The sequence below is a fragment of the Cavia porcellus genome, unplaced genomic scaffold, assembly GCF_034190915.1.
Source record: "Cavia porcellus strain 051 isolate PalLab524CR breed Dunkin Hartley unplaced genomic scaffold, mCavPor4.1 scaffold_10, whole genome shotgun sequence".
Lineage (NCBI taxonomy): Eukaryota > Metazoa > Chordata > Mammalia > Rodentia > Caviidae > Cavia > Cavia porcellus.
The window spans coordinates 3,000,693-3,019,201 of NW_026947493.1; the positions used below are offsets into that span (position 1 = coordinate 3,000,693).

The 18,509-nt window shown below is 38.2% G+C and overlaps 1 protein-coding gene across 8 annotated transcripts in view; it reads left to right on the plus strand.

The window, feature by feature from the left end:
- Znf451 (zinc finger protein 451) overlaps positions 1-18,509 on the plus strand; it is a 91,989-nt gene that overhangs the window by 64,878 nt on the left and 8,602 nt on the right. For 3 of the 8 annotated variants that reach the window (XM_023561673.2, XM_023561674.2, XM_063256918.1), the window contains 6 exons: positions 512-2,112; positions 4,347-4,490; positions 5,778-5,908; positions 6,695-6,881; positions 11,959-12,021; positions 13,750-13,870. In XM_023561673.2, coding sequence (XP_023417441.1) covers positions 512-2,112; positions 4,347-4,490; positions 5,778-5,908; positions 6,695-6,881; positions 11,959-12,021; positions 13,750-13,859 — 2,236 coding nt within the window. In that variant the 3' untranslated portion in view covers positions 13,860-13,870. The remainder of the gene's footprint in view (positions 1-511; positions 2,113-4,346; positions 4,491-5,777; positions 5,909-6,694; positions 6,882-11,958; positions 12,022-13,749; positions 13,871-18,509) is intronic. The other 5 variants (XM_003480022.5, XM_023561675.2, XM_063256916.1 and 2 more) reach the window with 5 other exon arrangements.

Consider the following 18,509-nt stretch of genomic DNA (forward strand, 5'->3'; position numbering starts at 1 on the left):
ATACTGATTTTTGGTTGGAGGTTTACTAGAAATTGAACTCAGGACTTCACGCTTGCGAGGCAGGCACTGTGCTTGATACTGATTTTAATGTTCTAAAGTTTACCTTAATATTTTTTAACCTTTTAGTTCTAGTTTTAACCTTTTCCATATGAATTAGAAATAAGATATGTGATACTCAGATTGAGATAATATATCATTAAATCACCTGCATTAAAAATATTTTGTATAACTTACTCGTGTCTCCTTTAAAAATTCCTATCATAAAAAGACACAAAGCCGGGCGTGGTGGCTCACGTCTGTAATCCCAGCCCTAGAGAGGCTGAGGCAGGAGGATCATTGCAAGTTCAAGACCAGCCTAGGCTACAAAGTGAGCTCAAGGCCAGCCTGAATTGCATAGCGAGACCCTGCCTCAGAAAGACAATCAATCAGTCAATAAATTAAATAATAAAAAGAGATGATGTATTTAGAAAATACCTATAAAAAAGTTTTTTTCTTTTTAAATCCAATTTAGGGTTCGTTGTCGAAATGCTGGACCTGTAGCAATAGCTGAGAAAACCATTACTCAAGTTGCAGAGAAATTCCTATTAAGAGGTTATTGTCCAAATTGCAACCAAGTGTTTATGGATGAAACCAGCCTCCGAACTCACAAACAGAATTCAGGACACAAAATCCGAGCCATTAACTCAATGGAAGAATCAGTCTTACTTTATTGCCACAGCATTGAAGGGAGTAAATCTCCTTCTGACTTGAATTTACTGTTAGGTCAACCAAAAATTTTATCACTCAAAAGAGCTGTGTCTGTTAGAGAATCTAGCTCGCAGGATTGCAGCATTGTTGCAGAGAAAAAGATGAATTTAGAAGAGAAAAGCCATGAAGAGATGCTTTGTGTCCAGAAGCAAAAGTCCGTCATTAAAACTTGGTTTTGTGAATGCAGCCTGAAATTCCCAAGCGAGGATGCAGTGGAGAAGCATGTTTTCTTGGCAAACACAATGTGTTACAAGTGCGTGGTCTGTGGAAAGGTATGCCAAGATTCAGGGGTTATCCGTTTACACATGAGCCGGATTCATGGAGGAGCTCATTTAAATAACTTTCTGTTCTGGTGTCAGACATGTAAGAAGGAGCTAAGAAAGAAAGACACTATTATGGCACATGTGACTGAATTTCATAATGGGCACAGATATTTTTATGAAGTAGATGAGATAGAAGATGACACTTCTCCATCATCTTCCACAGTGAGTAATTTGACTGCTAACACACCTCCTTCTTCCACTGTTGCTGTTGTCAATCATTGTCTGACAGACAGTCCCCCGAGGGGCAAGTGGCAATGCCGAATTTGTGAAGATATGTTTGATTCCCAGGAAAGTGTAAAACAACATTGCATGTCCTTGACAAGTCACCAGTTTCACAGATACTGCTGTGCTCACTGCAGAAAGACTTTCCATAAAATAGAAACATTACACCGACATTGCCAGGATGAACATGACAATGAGATAAAGATTAAATTCTTCTGTGGGCTTTGTGATCTTATCTTTAATGTGGAAGAAGCATTTCTAAATCATTATAAGGAGCACCACAGCATAGATTACATATTTGTATCAGAAAGAACTGAAATGTCAATTAAAACTGAGGAGGATTTTTCAGTTGTAGAGACCAGTAACCTGTTAACCTGTGGTTGCCATGAGAGTTATATCTGTAAAGTCAACAGAAAGGAAGATTATGGTAGATGTCTCCAAGTCATGTTGGATAAAGGTAAACTGTGGTTTCGCTGCAGTTTGTGTTCATCGACAGCGCAAAATTTGGTTGACATGAACACTCACATTGATCAGATGCACAGAGAAAAGAAGGATGAAGAGAAGCAGCAGTATGTCATTAAGTGCGGCATCTGCACCAAAGCCTTTCACAATCCTGAGAGTGCTCAACAGCACTTTCACAGGAAACACGCATTCTTCCAGAAAGCCAGCCTGGCTCCTTTTGCACCTGAAAAAGGAAACATGTGCACGTTCACTGCCAGCACCTCACATTTAGAGGAAAAACTGAAACAAGCAGTGAGCTGTCCAAGAAACTCAGACACGGAGAAGGGAGCAGAAGATGACCTAAGCTGTCAGAATATAGGTATGAGTGTCCCACCAGCAAATTCAGATACAAGTGTGGAAACACACACATTCCCACTCTCCTTGTGACTTAATGGTCCAGCTTTGAAAGAAAAAATGGGGTAGGATAATGTAGTTCATCAGTTACTGCAGCATATACTTCTAAGAGATTTGTCTCCCTGTTCTCCCTTCATACACTTTCTAAATGTAAGGGGAGAAAGACTATGTTGGCTTTCAGGAACATATATTTGAGATCTCATTTTCTATTCTTTTCCAAAAGACATTGGGATTTTGAGAGATGAAGGAAGTTGATAGTTTTTCTAGAAGTCAGATTTGGTAGCTGTTCTGGACCTAACTTATCATTTAGGTTTTTCTTATATATGTAGGTTTTTAAAAACACACACACACATACAGGAAAACCCAATCTGGGCACGGTGGCAGACATCTGTAATCCCTGCACTCTAGAAGGCTGAGGCAGAAAGATCACAGTTCAAGCCCTCCTGGGCAACTTAGTGACTTAGTGAGATTCTATCCTCACACAATAAAAGGCTGGAGATGTAGCTCAGGGCTGAGTCCAGGGCTTAGCCCCCAGGACTGAGAAGAAAAAACAAGAACAAAAAAAACCACATGAATTCTTTATATCATATATATATATATGGCCTTATTTCTTTTCTTTCTTTTTTTTTTTTTTTTTTGTGCCAAGGATTGAATTCGTTACCTTGTGCTTACCAGGCTGGTGCTTATGCCACTAAAGTAAATCGTCAATCGTTGGCCTTATCGTTTAAGAATTAGAAATCTTAAAAATAATTTCAGCATTTGTGTATTTTTATGATTTACTTGAAAGCAGTGTTTTAGCATAGAATTGAATTGCAATTAGAGATAAGAATTAAGAATAGCAGCAAGAGAAAAATTGAAGTGTAAATCCCTTTCTTTATACTTTTTCTGGACTTTCCTTCTTCCTTACGATTGAATTAAGTAGTCAGTGCAATATTTTTGTTTTGTTTAGAAGTTTAGTTTTAGCCTGTTAATTCCATATCCTTTTAAACAAACGTTTATTCTTGGTGAGTTCTGTACAATGTAGAGTGGAGACAACCAGAATATGAAACTCCTGCTAAAAAAATATTTTAATCATTGAGCTTTTGTTTATTTTTACTTTATTTTTTATACATATTTTGAATTGGAGTCTTGCTGCATAGCCCCTGCTGTTCTTGAGCTTGTGTGCTTAGCACCCCTCCTGACTCAGCCTTTTGAATGGCCAGGACAACAGGTATGCCCCAACATACCCAGCTAAGAACTATTGGCATTCACAGATCTGCTGTGTAACACATGTAGATTCAGCATCACTTTCAGTCACAGCATGTCTTCACTGAGAAGGGGTTAACTCTCGTGTAACTCTAGTGCTCTAAACAGTAAGGCAATGGTGTATCATATATTATCTTACGTTTGTCTTTTGACTTTTTGGGGATGTGTATTAATGTATGTTTAATAGAAGATGATTGTAGTTTCTAAATCTAGAATTGCTGAGGACTTGAGGTATAAGGGGACTTGGAAACAGGAGAGGATGACCATTGTATTTTGAAGAATCTTCTGTTAATAGAAGCTACTCACTCTTACGTAATTTAGCATTTTAATTACCACCATTAGAAGCTGTAAAGCCTTATTAGTATGGAAAGTATGAAGTAAGGGAAAAGAGAGGAAGAGAAAGTTGGAAAATGGGGAAGATGAAAGAGTGAGAGAACAAAGAAGGTTTGCTTGTGGGGTCCTCTCACACCTAGTTCTGGCACTACTTCCTAGCAGCAGGAGTATAGGTCATTTATCTTGGTTCTGAGGGTATTTAATCATAGAGCCAGAGGGCTGCTAGAAAATCAGCTAGATTAGAGTAAGAAGCAAATCCTGGCTTGGCAGGTAACTGTGAAATTTTATGATGGCGGTATAAGTTCTTGGTAATTTGAAATTAAAACTATTCTTTTTATAAATGATCCCTTAAAAAGCTTTATGATCAAAGGCAGATATTTATTTAAAAGGATGTACAATTAACCAAAATATTCTGAATATTTTTATCTAAGTGTAAATTGTCATGTACAAAGTTAGATTTCATGAAAAAGTCAAGATAGAGACAAATAACATGCAAAATTCATATTATTACATATTAGACCTCTATATTTTAGGCTTCACAAATTAAATGGTGTTTTTTAAAAAATTAAATGTTTTTAGTATAGTCTTACTGAGGTTATATTACTGTTTCTGTGTTCGCAGAGGAAGAAGTTGTTGAGCTTCCAGATTTGGATTACTTGCGGACGATGACTCATATAGTCTTTGTAGATTTTGATAATTGGTCCAACTTTTTTGGTCATCTTCCAGGACATCTTAACCAAGGAACATTTATTTGGGGCTTTCAAGGTATGGTTAATAAAACATTTGAGACACGTTTTGCCCAGAATGATTCACTTAAAAGGTTCCTCTTAAACATTCCTGAATAGGTCCTATAAACCTAAGTTGAATATTGTTACTTGGCAGTACAGTTACTCTGCTACTATATGTTTTTCTTTTTACATGTCTGTCTTGTAAATTTTAATGTTACCTGGTGACCCAAAATTTGTGCATTTTCTGATATAGATTTTCAAAGGCTTTATTCAGTCCCTGTGATGTACCTGGCGCTATTGCTTGGTATAAACATTGTCACTAATTATTACTCTTGTCTCCCTTGTTAAATACAAAGAAGCAGGCTGAGGCATTATTATATATTTTTAAATTTTTGAGACTAATAAAAAGCACAGTTAGCATTTGAACTTTGATTTTTTCGGCATAGGATCGCTATCGTTTTCAGTATGTCACACTTGCCTCTGTGGCTCATGTCCAAGCTTATAAGTGTGTAGCTTCGACTGAGTCCTCCACAGACCATTGACTGGATGGATCCAGGGGAGTGAATTCTTTGGTCTGCAAACATTTACTGTAGTGAGAACCTGATACAGTTTTTATTTGAGGAAACTGTGTAAGGAACAGGAGTGGGATTAAAGATAGAAACATACAGACTTGGATAAATTAGCTTGTATACTGTTTTATTAAGTCTAGCTGTGATGGTTCCTTTATTTTTTGGTACCGGGGATCGAACTCATGACCTCATGCTTGCAAAGCAGGCGCTTATGCTGCTGAGCTAAATCCCCGGCCCCTTTAATTCTTTTTTTGAGACAGAGCCTTAGTAAGTAGTTCAAGGTGAGTTTGAACTCAGCGTGGAACCCAGGCTGGTCTCAAACTTGGGGCAGTCCTCCTGCCTCAGCCTCCTCAGTGCCAGGATTACAGGCGTACACCACTATGCCTGGCTAGGAATTCCAGCTTTGGTCGGTGCCTGTCATTTCTGTCCACTTCCCATGCTTGGCATACTTGTAAAAGCCACTGGTTTTTCATTCATACAGAATAATAGCATTGAAAAAGCTTTTATACACATTACTTTTGATTCTGTGCAATATTTTTGTGAATTTTCAAATAAGTAGGTAGAATTAGCACAGTTGGTCTGCCTTCTTGGGATGGTAAAACAAGGTGGCATGCCCATGCTGGGCAGAACTCGCTCACATTCTCATCTAGTTAGTACTTTCCTTTCAGGAAGAGTGTTTGCTAATACGTGTTCCTTCATTATGGTGTTCAGCCTTCTGTTTGACTTTCTCTTAAACCTATTTCTAAAATGAATAGGAGGGAACACCAACTGGAAGCCTCCACTCAACTGTAAGGTCTATAATTACTTGAACAGGATTGGATGTTTCTTCCTTCATCCTCGGTGTAGTAAAAGAAAAGATGCTGCTGATTTTGCCATATGTATGCATGTGAGTCATTGTTTTATCCAGTATCTGTGAATCTGGGATCCACTTGGGAACTATAATGGTAGAATAGATCTCTCCTTAGTACTGGACTCTCTGTGTTGGGTTTTTGTTGCTGGGCAGAGCCCAGCGGACCCTTTATTGGGCATGGAATAAATTACCAAGAAATGATGCTGTACTTGTGCTTCACTGAGCTGTTTTCCTATTTTAACACCTGAAATTGAGTGATAACTTCAAAGTCACTTTTGTCCTAAATAGAATTTGCATTTACATCTGCCTTTTCCAGTCACCTAGAAACTATTGGCCTAGGACCCACTTTATATTAAATTCTCTGCTTAAAGGCTTTTGTGTCACTCTGCTATAGGAGTGTACTCTGCACATGTATTGATTGCTTATCCTGGCTTAAACCACAAGAGAGTCGCTTGTCCCTCTGTGGTGCCACAGTTGAATTGTGCATGTTTCCTTCCTAAACTTTTCTGTAGTGGAGTTGTTTTTTACTTACCTCTACATGGAGTGTATAGTCCTTGGCATTCCTGCTTTTTGAGGAGTTTTCCTGTTGGACTTCATTTTGTTTTTTTCTTTTCCCTAAGTAGTTATACTTGGTAGTTATATAGCTTATACTTGATGACATCTTGTCTGTGTTCAAATGTGGGCAATTTCCTTTAGGAAGGTGGGGGCTAGGGAATAAGCCTTACATAGCTTCGTAGGTGTGTGTTCATTTGGAAATAAATGCAACTTTGCTTGGAAACTCATGCTGATTTTTATCATCCTGTGCCATTTGTTCCAACTTAGGCTGGTCGTCTAGATGAACAACTACCCAAGCAGATTCCTTTTACCATACTCTCAGGAGATCAAGGTTTTCTGGAGCTAGAGAACCAATTTAAGAAGACTCAGCGGCCAGCTCATATACTAAACCCTCACCACTTAGAGGGAGATATGATGTGTGCCTTGTTAAATAGCATATCTGATACCACCAAAGGTATGCAGCTGCTGTCCCAGAGCAAACTGCCCAAGAGGAGAAGACTTCACTGCTGAGAGAACCAATAAACTGCTGTCCACTAATGTATTGCTGCCTGCTCACTGGACCTTTGCTGTCACACTTTCGTCCTACGTACCTCTTTTTTTTAACCTCACTTTCATTCTTCAATATTTTAGCAGCAGGATAGGTCACAATCATTCTCTGGGGTCCTTTTTTAATCTAGTAGATAAAAATCTATAGTGAACTTGCAAACTTCCTACCTCAGCCTCCCAGAGCACTGGGATTATAGGCATGCAGTACCATACCCCTTTTGTATGTTGTAATTTTAAAAACTCAGAATTGAGATCTTTATTTTGTTTCTGAAGTTTTAAATTTATTTTCAGTTTTTAGAAAGCAGAGTGCTTGTATGTGAAAATCAGAAGGTGACTAATGTAACAATACCAAGAAAAGAATGAAAAAGACCGTTTCAGAGGCTGATGGTGACTCAGTGAACCCTGTACTAGGTCTTCCAGCAGTGCTTCCCACGTGGCTCTCCCAGGTGGCTCTGGAGGCTGTGGTGTGGAAGATAGGTGCCAGTGCCCATCGCCCCTGCCCAGTGGGGAGAACAGGGTGCCATGCTGATGACTTGCAAGTTTTGCTGTAACTTGTGAAATAAATGTGGGTAGAAACAGTGATGCAAAGAATTATTTTTAAATACTCTAGTAAGGTGAATTCATGAGTGAGATTTGAAGGTACTGATGAAAAACTGACTACTTTTTGGCATTTTTATTGCATACCTTTGAGTTTTCCAGGTGTGCTTGTGTCTCAGCTATTTTTTCTTTTAATAAATTTAGAATCATATTTTGGTTGAAACCCATTATGAAGAACCTTGCTGTAATTACTAGAGTGAATCAGTGTACTTCTGCAAAATTAGAAATCAGTTATCTACTTAGCTCAAATGTATTGTTTAAAGCAGAGTAAGAAATGCCAATTATAAAGGAAATGAACATTTTCATATGTATATCAGGCTTTGCTACTCAATATTATCTTCCTGTTGTGTACTTTTTGTGCAGTTGCTTTTTCTGTCTTCAAAACAACAAAGCCCTTTTTGTCTACTCTTCTGTCATCTTTTTTCCCTTGTCTTCAATGCTACCTATTTGATATCCTAGAAAATGTTTGTTACGTTACGTTACGTTTATGTTATGTTATATTATGTTGTTATGCTATGCTACAGTACACAATGCTATGCTATGCTATGCTGTGTTATTTTGAGACAGAATCTCACTGTGTAGTTCAAGATGGCCCTGAACTCACTGTATTCCAGGCTGGCTTCAGACTTGTGATGATTTTGTGGCCTCAGGCTCATGAGGAGTGGTGTGCCACCACTCCTGGCCCTAGAGAATGAATGTCTATCTTCACAATAGACCACCAACCTTTTCCTTTTCTTTGTTGCTGCTCTTGGGAACATTCATTTTGTGATTTCTATGTTAAACTTTCTGTGGATTTCCTGCTGTTTGCATTCTTTTTGGTATGGGAGGTACATGTAAATAGGTCTGTCTGGATATGTTAGGGTTGGAGTTGAGATGGTGGACTGTTGATCACTGTTGCTTAAGCCCCTCTGAATGCCTTCTATGGTCTGTCATTCAGTTGGTGTTCATGTGAACTTCATGGCTATTTGGAAGCACATATGCATACTTTGAGTTTTTGTGAAACACAGAGACCGTGCAGTATATAGAGAAGGGCATGGGCTTTACATGCTGACAAATACTGCCTCTGTGATTTCATGCCATTTACTTAACTTTTTCTTGGTGTTACTTGTCAGGTGCTAAGAGTTAGTGATGTGTGTAAAGTGCTTAGCATAGTATATAGTGGACTAAGGTGTTTAATAAATAGTAGCTATTTTTCTAGTACTACAATAAAAAGAAAATATGATTCTTAGGCAGTATATTTTTAAAGAAATGAAAATAACTAGGTGATCAAATAAATGTAGTTTATTTAAATAAATAGGTTTTGATCTAGATTAAAGTCCGATAAAATTATTGCTTTTGTAATTAAAATTCAAGACAGGTTTAACTGAATCATAGTATGTTCAGGTTTAGTTGTCTGACTTACGAGCATGTTTTTTCTTTATGGAAGACTGAAATCCATCAGATTGACTGGTAGTGAATTTTATCATAAGAAATTTTCTTTTCTTTTCTTTTTTTGTCTTTTTCCTTTTTATCGGTACCAGGGATTGAACTCACGACCGCCTGCTTGCAAGGCAGGTGCTTATGCCGCTGAGCTAAATCCCCAGCCCCTGAAATTTTATTTTCTTAAGAATTTTTTAAAAAATCAATTTCTTGGGTAAAATTTTATTTCACTTCCTTTCCTAACAAATGATTTTATAAATAGTAGAGTAAGTTTCTAATAAGAAACAATATTTAATATATATTAGGACTCAAAGTCTTTCAGTTTCCATGTCTACTTAGAGTAATTTTCATTTTCTCATATTCTTTCTCTCTCCCACCCTGCTCTGTCTCCCCACTCCCTTTCATATTTGCTCATTTATTGAGGTGGGGTCTTGCTATGTTGCCCAGGATATCCTTAAATTCTTGGGCTCAAGTGACGTTCCTGCTTCAGACTCCCAAGTGAGTAACTGGGACTACTAGTGTGTGTCACCAAGCCTGGCTTCCCCCTGATAATCTTTGACTCATTTTAATTACTACAAGAATGCCAGGGTAGCTCTTTCCATATAGCTTAACCCGGTGTTCTGTTCTCAGCTTGGACAACCCTTTATGGCATTGTGGATTTGAGGTAGGAGCTCAGTAGGCCTTTTCCTTTTTTTAGTCAATACCAGGGATCGAACTCATGACTGCGTGCTTGCGAGGCAGACGCTTATGCCACTGAGCTAAATCCCAAGTCCCCTTAGTAGGCCTTTTTGAGAAATGGAATGAAAACTTTCCAAATAAATAAGTCATTTGCACTCAGCTACACCCATAGCTCTTTTTTCTCCCTGACCTTTGAGAAATTTAGCAAGACTAGAAAGTGGTTTTTATTAGATCAAAGATTCCTGTGTTACCAGAAAGAACTTTTAAGTGTCACGAGAGTCAGTGAACATATGATGTACTATATACTTGGAGAGTTTCATTAGCAGATTTTATTTAGTTAATTGAAAGCTTTCTAGGAGATAGTCAAAGCACAGATATTTGGAGTTGCTGGTTCTGTATATTGATATCCCGTCATTTTGGGCTTGTCACTTTGTGCCTCATACTGAGCTACAGTAAATGCAAGGTTTGGCTGTTTCCTCAGGGTTTAAGCAAAATGCAAGGTTTGGCTGTTTCCTCAGGGTTAACATTATGTGATACATATATAAATCCTTGTGGAGACATCTAAGTAACTAGTGTCCTATCCTTATCTGACCTCTTGTAGCTGCCTCCTCAGTTCTATTTTTTTTTTTTAAATAACATTGTAAGTTTCTAAAAATTTAGCAAGATTCAGGAATCCTTTCTGTGGTCCTGATTAGAGGTACCAGGTAGACTTTCTGTTTTTCACACACAGCATTTTCATTTTAACTCATCTCATGTTTCAGAGATGGATGTACAATGTAAAGATAACTAGTGTGAATTATTTTGAGTGAAAATAATGGAAGATGTTCTGCTATAATTTAACAACATTGCAGTATTTGCATAAAGGTTAAAAACGAATTTTTCTAACATCGAACAAGACTGATGTTAGAAGATAACACAGTGTTTACCAGACGTGATTTTTTTTATAGAGTAAGCTATGTGTGCTGGACTTGATAAGGGTGATGACTAGCACTGTACTTGCCCTGGGGCCCTTAGTTTGTAATTAAACCCATACAGTGTTTCTACCTTGGGAGGCTGCTCCATATGACACCACAGGAACCCCAAAGATGGCGAAGAGCTATGTGAGTACAACGTGGAGTTCTAAATCCCTTATGAGACACGCCCTTTGTCTTTACCATCTTTCCTTCAGCCAGAAGTTAGTATAGGCAGTATCTGACTGATGTCTGCTCCGTGGAGGGTGAGATACAATGAAAAAGAGTTTACTAGTTGATCATTTTTCTTATTCTAAACATGCTGCTCAGATGATCTGTCTGCAGGTCTCTTAAGTCTGTTCATGTCCATTTGATGTGGCTTCACCTTGGATAATGAGGTGCACACATTAAATGTAGTTGACGTCTTTCTTGTTTAGTAGCTAGACAGATTTTTTAGTTCATTTTAAAAACTGAAAGTTCTGTACTGATGTACAAGTTCTATATTGATGTATACTGATGACTGAGGCAGGATCAAGGAACAGGCATATGAAGTAGTTGTTAAATTTACTTTTAATACTTGTTTTCTGGTGCTGCGGAGTGGACGTTGGGCCTTGCACATACTGGGCAAGTTCTCTGCTGAGTCCTAGCCCTCAGTTTTCTTGGCTTGTTAATAGGACCTGGGTTGTTGTGTGAGTGCAACCATCCTGTATGGCACAGTCAATTCTGTGCAAAGCTACTGAAATTTAAGTACATATATCGTGTACATATACATATCTGTATATACAGATGTATATGTACATATAATTATATATTGATATAAGTTGGTATACACTTAAGTTTTTAGTTAAAAATATTCAGCCAAATACTAGGACATCAAAAATGACTTTTGCAACATTTGTCATTTTATAAGGGTCTCATTATAATATAGCAGGTAAGTGAGTTTATGCCATTCAGTGGCATTACTAATTAAAACATGGTGTTATCTCTATAGAGGTGAATGCATATGATTTTAAAACTGAGCTGGATGTTGTGGTGCATGCCTGTAATTTCAGCACTCAGGAGGCTGAAACATTCTGAGATTGAGGCCAGCTTAGACTGCCTATCAAAACCCGGTCTCATACCAAAAATAAAACTGCAGGTGACTTAACTTGTGGTTATCATTCTTAAGATTTGGTTTATATTTTTTAAAAAAGCCAACTCTGCTGGATAAGTGGTTATAATGCTAACAAATAAGTTGTCTTGAGTGTAAAATAAACATTGAAAGTGATAGTTAAAGAATGTTACTTATGACACAACAACTTGTTCAGAAATGCATTTGTACTTACTGATTGTTTCTTACAGAATGTGACAGTGATGATAACATGGGTGTGAAAAGTTCTGTAGAAGAATTCAGATCCACAGAAGGTAACCTAGTAGAATGAATCCTTTTCTTCCTCTCTCTCACCCTACTCTTCTCCTTACACAAACAGAATCACCCTGTTAATCTGTTCTCTGTGCCTTTCTCAGTCTCTTGTATGATACAGTTAACTGAGCAAATGAAAACTTCATCCTGTGGGCTTGCACATTTGAGTCTGGCGTTAAAACTGATTTGTCCTTCTAATGAGCTAGGAAATCTTGGTCTTTCTCATAGCCAGATTACGTGATTGAACAAAATTAGGAGAAAATCTACAACCTAACTGAAGCGGTTATTTTGCCCAGCTTTTTTTTTTTAACATGGTCTAATGCAGCAATAAAGAACGAAATGAATCAGACAGGAACCACATACTGTGCTTTGTGTCAGGGCCACCAAGAGACACGTAAGGAAGTTAGATTTGGTGTTGTTTATTTGCACCTCATGACTAATTCCAGGAAAATGCTTGTTGGAATTTCTGCTTTTTGAGTAATACACTTTGGAAATCTTCAGGGTTTTAGAAGCTTCTAGCTAACGTGAGAAATCTGAGATGTATGTATATAGGTCTGTACCAAAACTTCTGCCACTGTGTTAGCTATGCGGTACATTGTATGATTTGGAGACTGAAATTTTACGTTTTTACAATTATGTAGTTTGGAAAAAGAAATAGTACAAAGGGATTCAAGAAAAGATAGTTTAAACTTTCTACTAGCTATTATTTGATTTTCTTTTAAAGACTATCTTCTCTTTTCCAAGAAAATAAAGTAATGATAGTACCAGGACCATGACATGTTCTACACAAGTTAAGGAATATGATCTCTATAGTTTCTTCTAATGCCTTTCTTATTTCTTATTTCCTCTTTACCCAATAAGACGTGGCTCAGATGTCATCTTTTAGGTTGGACCACATAGAATTACTTTTTTTTGCAGGCAATTTTGTATGGCAAGTGCATCTTCTCAGTTTTCTTTTTTTAGGTAGAATGCTAATTGCTGTCTGTACTAGACTGCCATTATATCATCCTAAGTGGATTTAAAATTTTTCTGTCTACATCTCTCAAATGACTTCCTTAAGAAATTAGGATCATATTTTATTTTTCCTTCAGTAGCACACATTATGTCAGTTGGCCCTGAGTAAAGCTTATTATTGAAGTAATTTCATAACAGTCTTAAAATATGAGCTACAGGGCTCAGGTCATTATAAATAGGTAAGGAAAATTACTACAAAGCCCATTTGGGAGACAACTGAATTATTTTGTTGACAAAGCATTAATTTTGCCCATGAAAATAAATGCTGCTGTCCAGACTAGGATTTTTAATTCCTTACCTTCCCAATACAACATTGTAATTGACAAATGATTGCAAAAGGCAGGTTTTGCTTCTGGCTTTGACTAGCAACCCATACCAGATGATTTGAATATCCTTCCTTGTCCTCCATAAACTGACATTAAATTCTATCCATGTGGGCCAATCTCAGATCTAGGAATCTGATATATAAACTATTCTGTATGCTAAACAGGGGAAATAGAAGCCAGTGTAGGAAGAAGTGACTTTGGATGTAGACCACCTAAGTTAAATTTGGCTCTGCTTTTGACAAGTTGTATAATGTTGAAGTCATCGCACTTCATATTTTGTTTATCTGTATTATTTTTTTTTCTTATTTTTGTTGTTGTGAACTAGATATTCAAATACATTGTATGTAATGTGGTAACTCTGGAAATCAGGTTCTTTTGCCTCTTCCCTAGGGTTACAGTTCTTGATTGTTGAATGTGTCACATGCATCTTAACTCCCTGGTGCTTCGGGTTCCTTGTGTTTAAAGATGGAAATAGTGGTAAACCCACCTCAGTAGAATAACATGGCAAATGGTGAGCAAACTTGACTCTTGCTTGTTGCTGCTGTCAGTGTGAGTCATTGTTCCTATCATTCATTCACCTTCCTAGGAATTCTGCTGTGGAGGTGTGCCTGCTCAGAGCCCTGGAAGAGACCTGGGAATAGGTGCCACCATGCTAAGTTCCTTCAATTCATAGCAGTCATCTGTGTTTTTTTGAATATTAGTTTCATATTACAGCCAGTTTGGAGTTGTCTTGGGTTTTTGTTTTTTTTTTTTTTTTTTTTTCGGTCTTTTTTTCTTTTTTTGAGATAGGATCTCACCATACAGCCCAGGCTGGCCTCGGACCTATGGCAACCTTCTTGCCTCAGTCTCTCCAGTGCTGGGATTACAGGCTCATGCCACCATGCCTGGCTTTATTGGGGCCAGTTTAAAGAACAAAGAGGATAGGAGAAACCAGAGTGTTAATTTTTAAAATTTGGTTATTTTTTTAATCCATTTTATTTCAAAGACAAGAAAAAGGAAAAAAACCCCAAAATTTCAAAACACATCAGTCAGGGGGCAACAATAGTACTTACATTGTGTATTGTCATCCCCAAATCATTTACCCAGAGCAGGAGACATCTGCATTCAGATGTGTGAACAATCCCAGCCCAAATCTTTCTCCTCATTGTCCTCTGAGAAACCAGTATAACTATCTTTAACTATTTTTTACATACATCTGTATGCATATATATACATGGTTTCTTTTAACTTACTTATGCTCTCACAGCAAACTGTTACTTTCAGAACTACCCTAGCCCCATGAGCATCATGGCAATTCCATGTAAAAGGAGTGTACTGAAGGGTGTACAAGACCCATGTCTATTCCTTAGGATGTTTTTCTATTGATAAATTATTAATTTTATGAGTTTTAGTGTATTAAAACAATGAGTTAACAAAAAATCAGATAAGTATTGAATTTTTAATATTTGAGTTTATTTTTAAAAATCAAAATTTTCAACATCAACTAGTTTTTGCTTTACAAAGTCTAAAATATAGCAGAAATATAATCCTATAAGAACTATAATAAGAGGCTGGGGATGTCGCTCAGTGGTAGAGCTCTTGCTTTATAGGCCCTGGGTTTGATTCCCAGCACCACCAAAAAAAAAAAAAAAAAAAAAACTAAAAAAAAAATCTCTCCTGGGCATGGTGGCACATGCCTGTAATCCCAGCCCTCAAAGAGCTGAGGCAGGAGGATTGCTGGGAGTTCAAGGCTGGCCTGAACTGCATAGTGAAACTCAGTCTCAAAAAAAAAAAAAAAACTATAATGCAGATATCAATAAAACTCTAAAACAAAAATAATCTTTGCTTCAGTTGTCACACCCAAGGCAGTCCTTCACACACAACAGTGTGTTCCATACACATCTCACCTTCCTGTCTTTTTTGTAGGACATACTTAACTTGCTGTTTTGTCCAGAGCTTCTTACTATATTGTACAATGTACATACAGCGGGAAAATGAGATATTAGTAAAATAAAGTATCAGATATGTAATGAGTGCTTAGAATAGACAGCATTTTCACATCAGCTGTGTAGTTGCTAACAAAACCTAAAAGACAACATTAGAAGTAGATTCCTATGTAAACTGTAATGGAAATGCAAAGAAAAGTCTACTACAGAAATAATCTTTGCTTTAGTTGTCACAGCAAAGCACTCTTTATGCACAACTGCATGTTCCATTCACAAGTATGATTTACACTGATAGCATATATGTTTTGTTTTTCTGTGCTTTCTTGTAAGGCACAGTTGACATCTTTTTCATTTTCTTGTTGTACTAGATGTTCAAGTTGCTGTGCCTGTCAGTTTGGTCAGCTCACCAGTGTACACCACAATATTTTTGCGTAGTTCTCTGGGAAGAAACATTTTGTTTTTCCTTTGTTCTGAATGCTCTCTTACGAACTCCAATCCGATCCTCCGAGAAAATGTCTCCATGATACTTTGCACTTGTTGTTTTCTTTGTAAACTGTTTCAGTTACTTTTTACTGGTCGATGAGACAAAATAGCCAATACCCAAAGTTGGGAAAGGAAAGGTTTGTTTCTTACAGTTTTTGAAGGTTTTAATCCATACCCAGTTAGCTCCAAGGCAGGGTGGCATGGCAGGGCTGCAGTTCATGGTGGCTGCAAACAAGGCAGAAACTGGCAAGAGAGAGACACGCCTTCTTTCTGCCATTACATTACATCCTGGCTCTACCCCTAGGGCTGTGTAGCACTCATACCCCCCAATCTAGGCACTAGACAGTGAACCTATTGCAAATCCATGAGGCCTGGAGGCCACCAACATAAACCATGACATTCCACCCCGGTCCCCAGGACTCATGTACATCTTTATACAAGAGACATTTAGTCCATCTCTATGAGTTATCAAAGTCCTAATAGTTTTAGCATTGCTGAAAAGTCCAAGTCCCAAGTCTCCTCCAAGATCTATGGCAAACTCTTAACGGTAACCTCCTGTATAAATGAAACAAGGTTAAACATTTCTAAAGCACAAAGGCACAAGATAAACATTACCATTCCAAAAGTTATAAACGGGAATATAAAGCATTGGAAACAAAGCAAATTCAACATCCAGCAGGGTGAACATTAAGTCTTAGAGTTTTATGCTTAGCATTTGAAGCAATCTGGTTGTAAACTCTTAAAAAGCTTGGGTGATTTTGCCCCCTTGGCACTTCTAGGGATTTTAGCTCCCACAGCTTTTCTCTTAAATCCTCTCTGCTCGCTTTTTGCAGCTTTCCTTGGATGATCCATATTTTTGGCTTTTCCAAACTTTTGGGGTCTCCAGTGCACCTCTGGCTTTACCCTTACATATTTACAAATTGCCCTCTCAGGCACACTGCTTGGCCTCCCAGACCCTTTGCAATCAAGGTGGAAGCTGTCTTATCCTCAGAATTTGCATTTTTCTTGCACCTAAAATCAGCATCATGTGGATGCTGCCAAGATTTGTTGTCATCTGGAGTAATAGCCAGGCTTTTTTCTCTCTTGGCTGTAGAGATCGATTGCCTGGATCGTTGGGCTCTGTAAACTTGACTGCGAAGAAAAGCTTCTCTATGTTGCCGCCATTTTGGAACCTCATGTGGCCTCAGTTGTCATTCTGGAGCATGGTGCTCTGCAGCTTTCTCCTCTGAGCAAATTCTTTCACTTTGGCAGTTTTGAGAGTGCAAAGGGTGGAGACCTGCAGCTTCCTGGGATGCCTGAGGGCCATCTTTTTTATCTCTTTGTTTCTTTTCAGCAATCAGAGTCTCAGTTTAAACTTTACAATCTGTAGCATCACTGGGTTTTTTTCTTCTGGCCAAAATCACAGTATTGTAAATTACCCTACTGGGCTCTTTGCTCTTGAGTTGCAACATAAAGCTGGCTAAAAGCCCCCAACAATAGCCATGCCACAACCTTAACATTTGACTGCTTTGAAATTTCCTTTTCCAGATTAATCGGTCCATTGCCCTTAGTCTCGGTTTCAGGCTAAGTCTCTGGGCATGAGCAAAATGCAGACAAACTTTCTGCTAAGCCATAACACACATTGTGGGGCATCTTAACAACCAATGCAGTCCTCCTTCCCAGCAGAAACCTCCCAAGCCTGGTCTTTAGCATCAGGCTTCCTATCAGCCTTTTGGTCTCCTGACCTCTGACCAGAATCTCCTCTACAGAACAGCCTAAGCTGCTCCAGCTCTATGCATCCAGGTGACATGTCTGAACCTTTTAAACTCTGCCCACAAGCCATTTTTTAAAGCCTCTCAAAAAACATGGTCAGGTATAGTCACAGCAAACGACTCCACTCTTGGTACCAAATTCTGTCTTAGTTACTTTTTACTAGTCAATGAGACAAAATACCTGAAGCCCAAAGTTGGGAAAGGAAAGGTTTATTTCTTACAGTTTTTGGAGGTTTTAGTCCATACTCAGTTGGCTCCAAGGCAAGGTAGCATGGCAGGGCCACAGTTCATGTGGCTGCAAACAACAAGGCAAAAACCCGCAAGAAAGACATACTTCATTTCTGCCATTACGTTACGTTATATTGGCTCTACCCCTAGGCCAATATAACACTCACACCCCCAATCCAAGCGCTAGACAATAAACCAATCACAAATGCATAATGCAAATGCATGAGGCCTGGGGGCCACCAATATAAACTATCAAATAATTTATGCCACATAAGTTTAGGATTGAGTGAAACACAACCATTGGCCAGTGCTCTGTTTCATGTGACATTATAGTTGCTGCATAGCTCATCAACAGCATCTCCACTTTTGGTTTTGCTGTAGAGTTTCTGCCTCAGGCCTCCGTTCTGTTGAGGTTTCCCTTTTAGTGTTTCCATTGTGCAGTGTGACATCAACAGTAGCATTTTGTTTTTCTTTGTCATATACAAGGCCAGTATTTTATCTTTCTGAAATCCAAAGCTTGTGCTGTACAATTCTCTGTCTTGAAATTGCAACATTTCTTCCAGGATTTCCGCTTTGTTCTTACATGCAGTTCCTAAGCTGGTCAACTTGTGCTCTGTTAACAGATTTAACATTAGTCAGAAACCAGTAAACTGTTGAATGTCACATTTTGACTAGGAGATGGAAACAAGTATGTTCACAGCATCCTTTGGCTCATTACCTTACAATAAAAGATCTGGTAGCTGAGTTCCAGGAGACACATTTC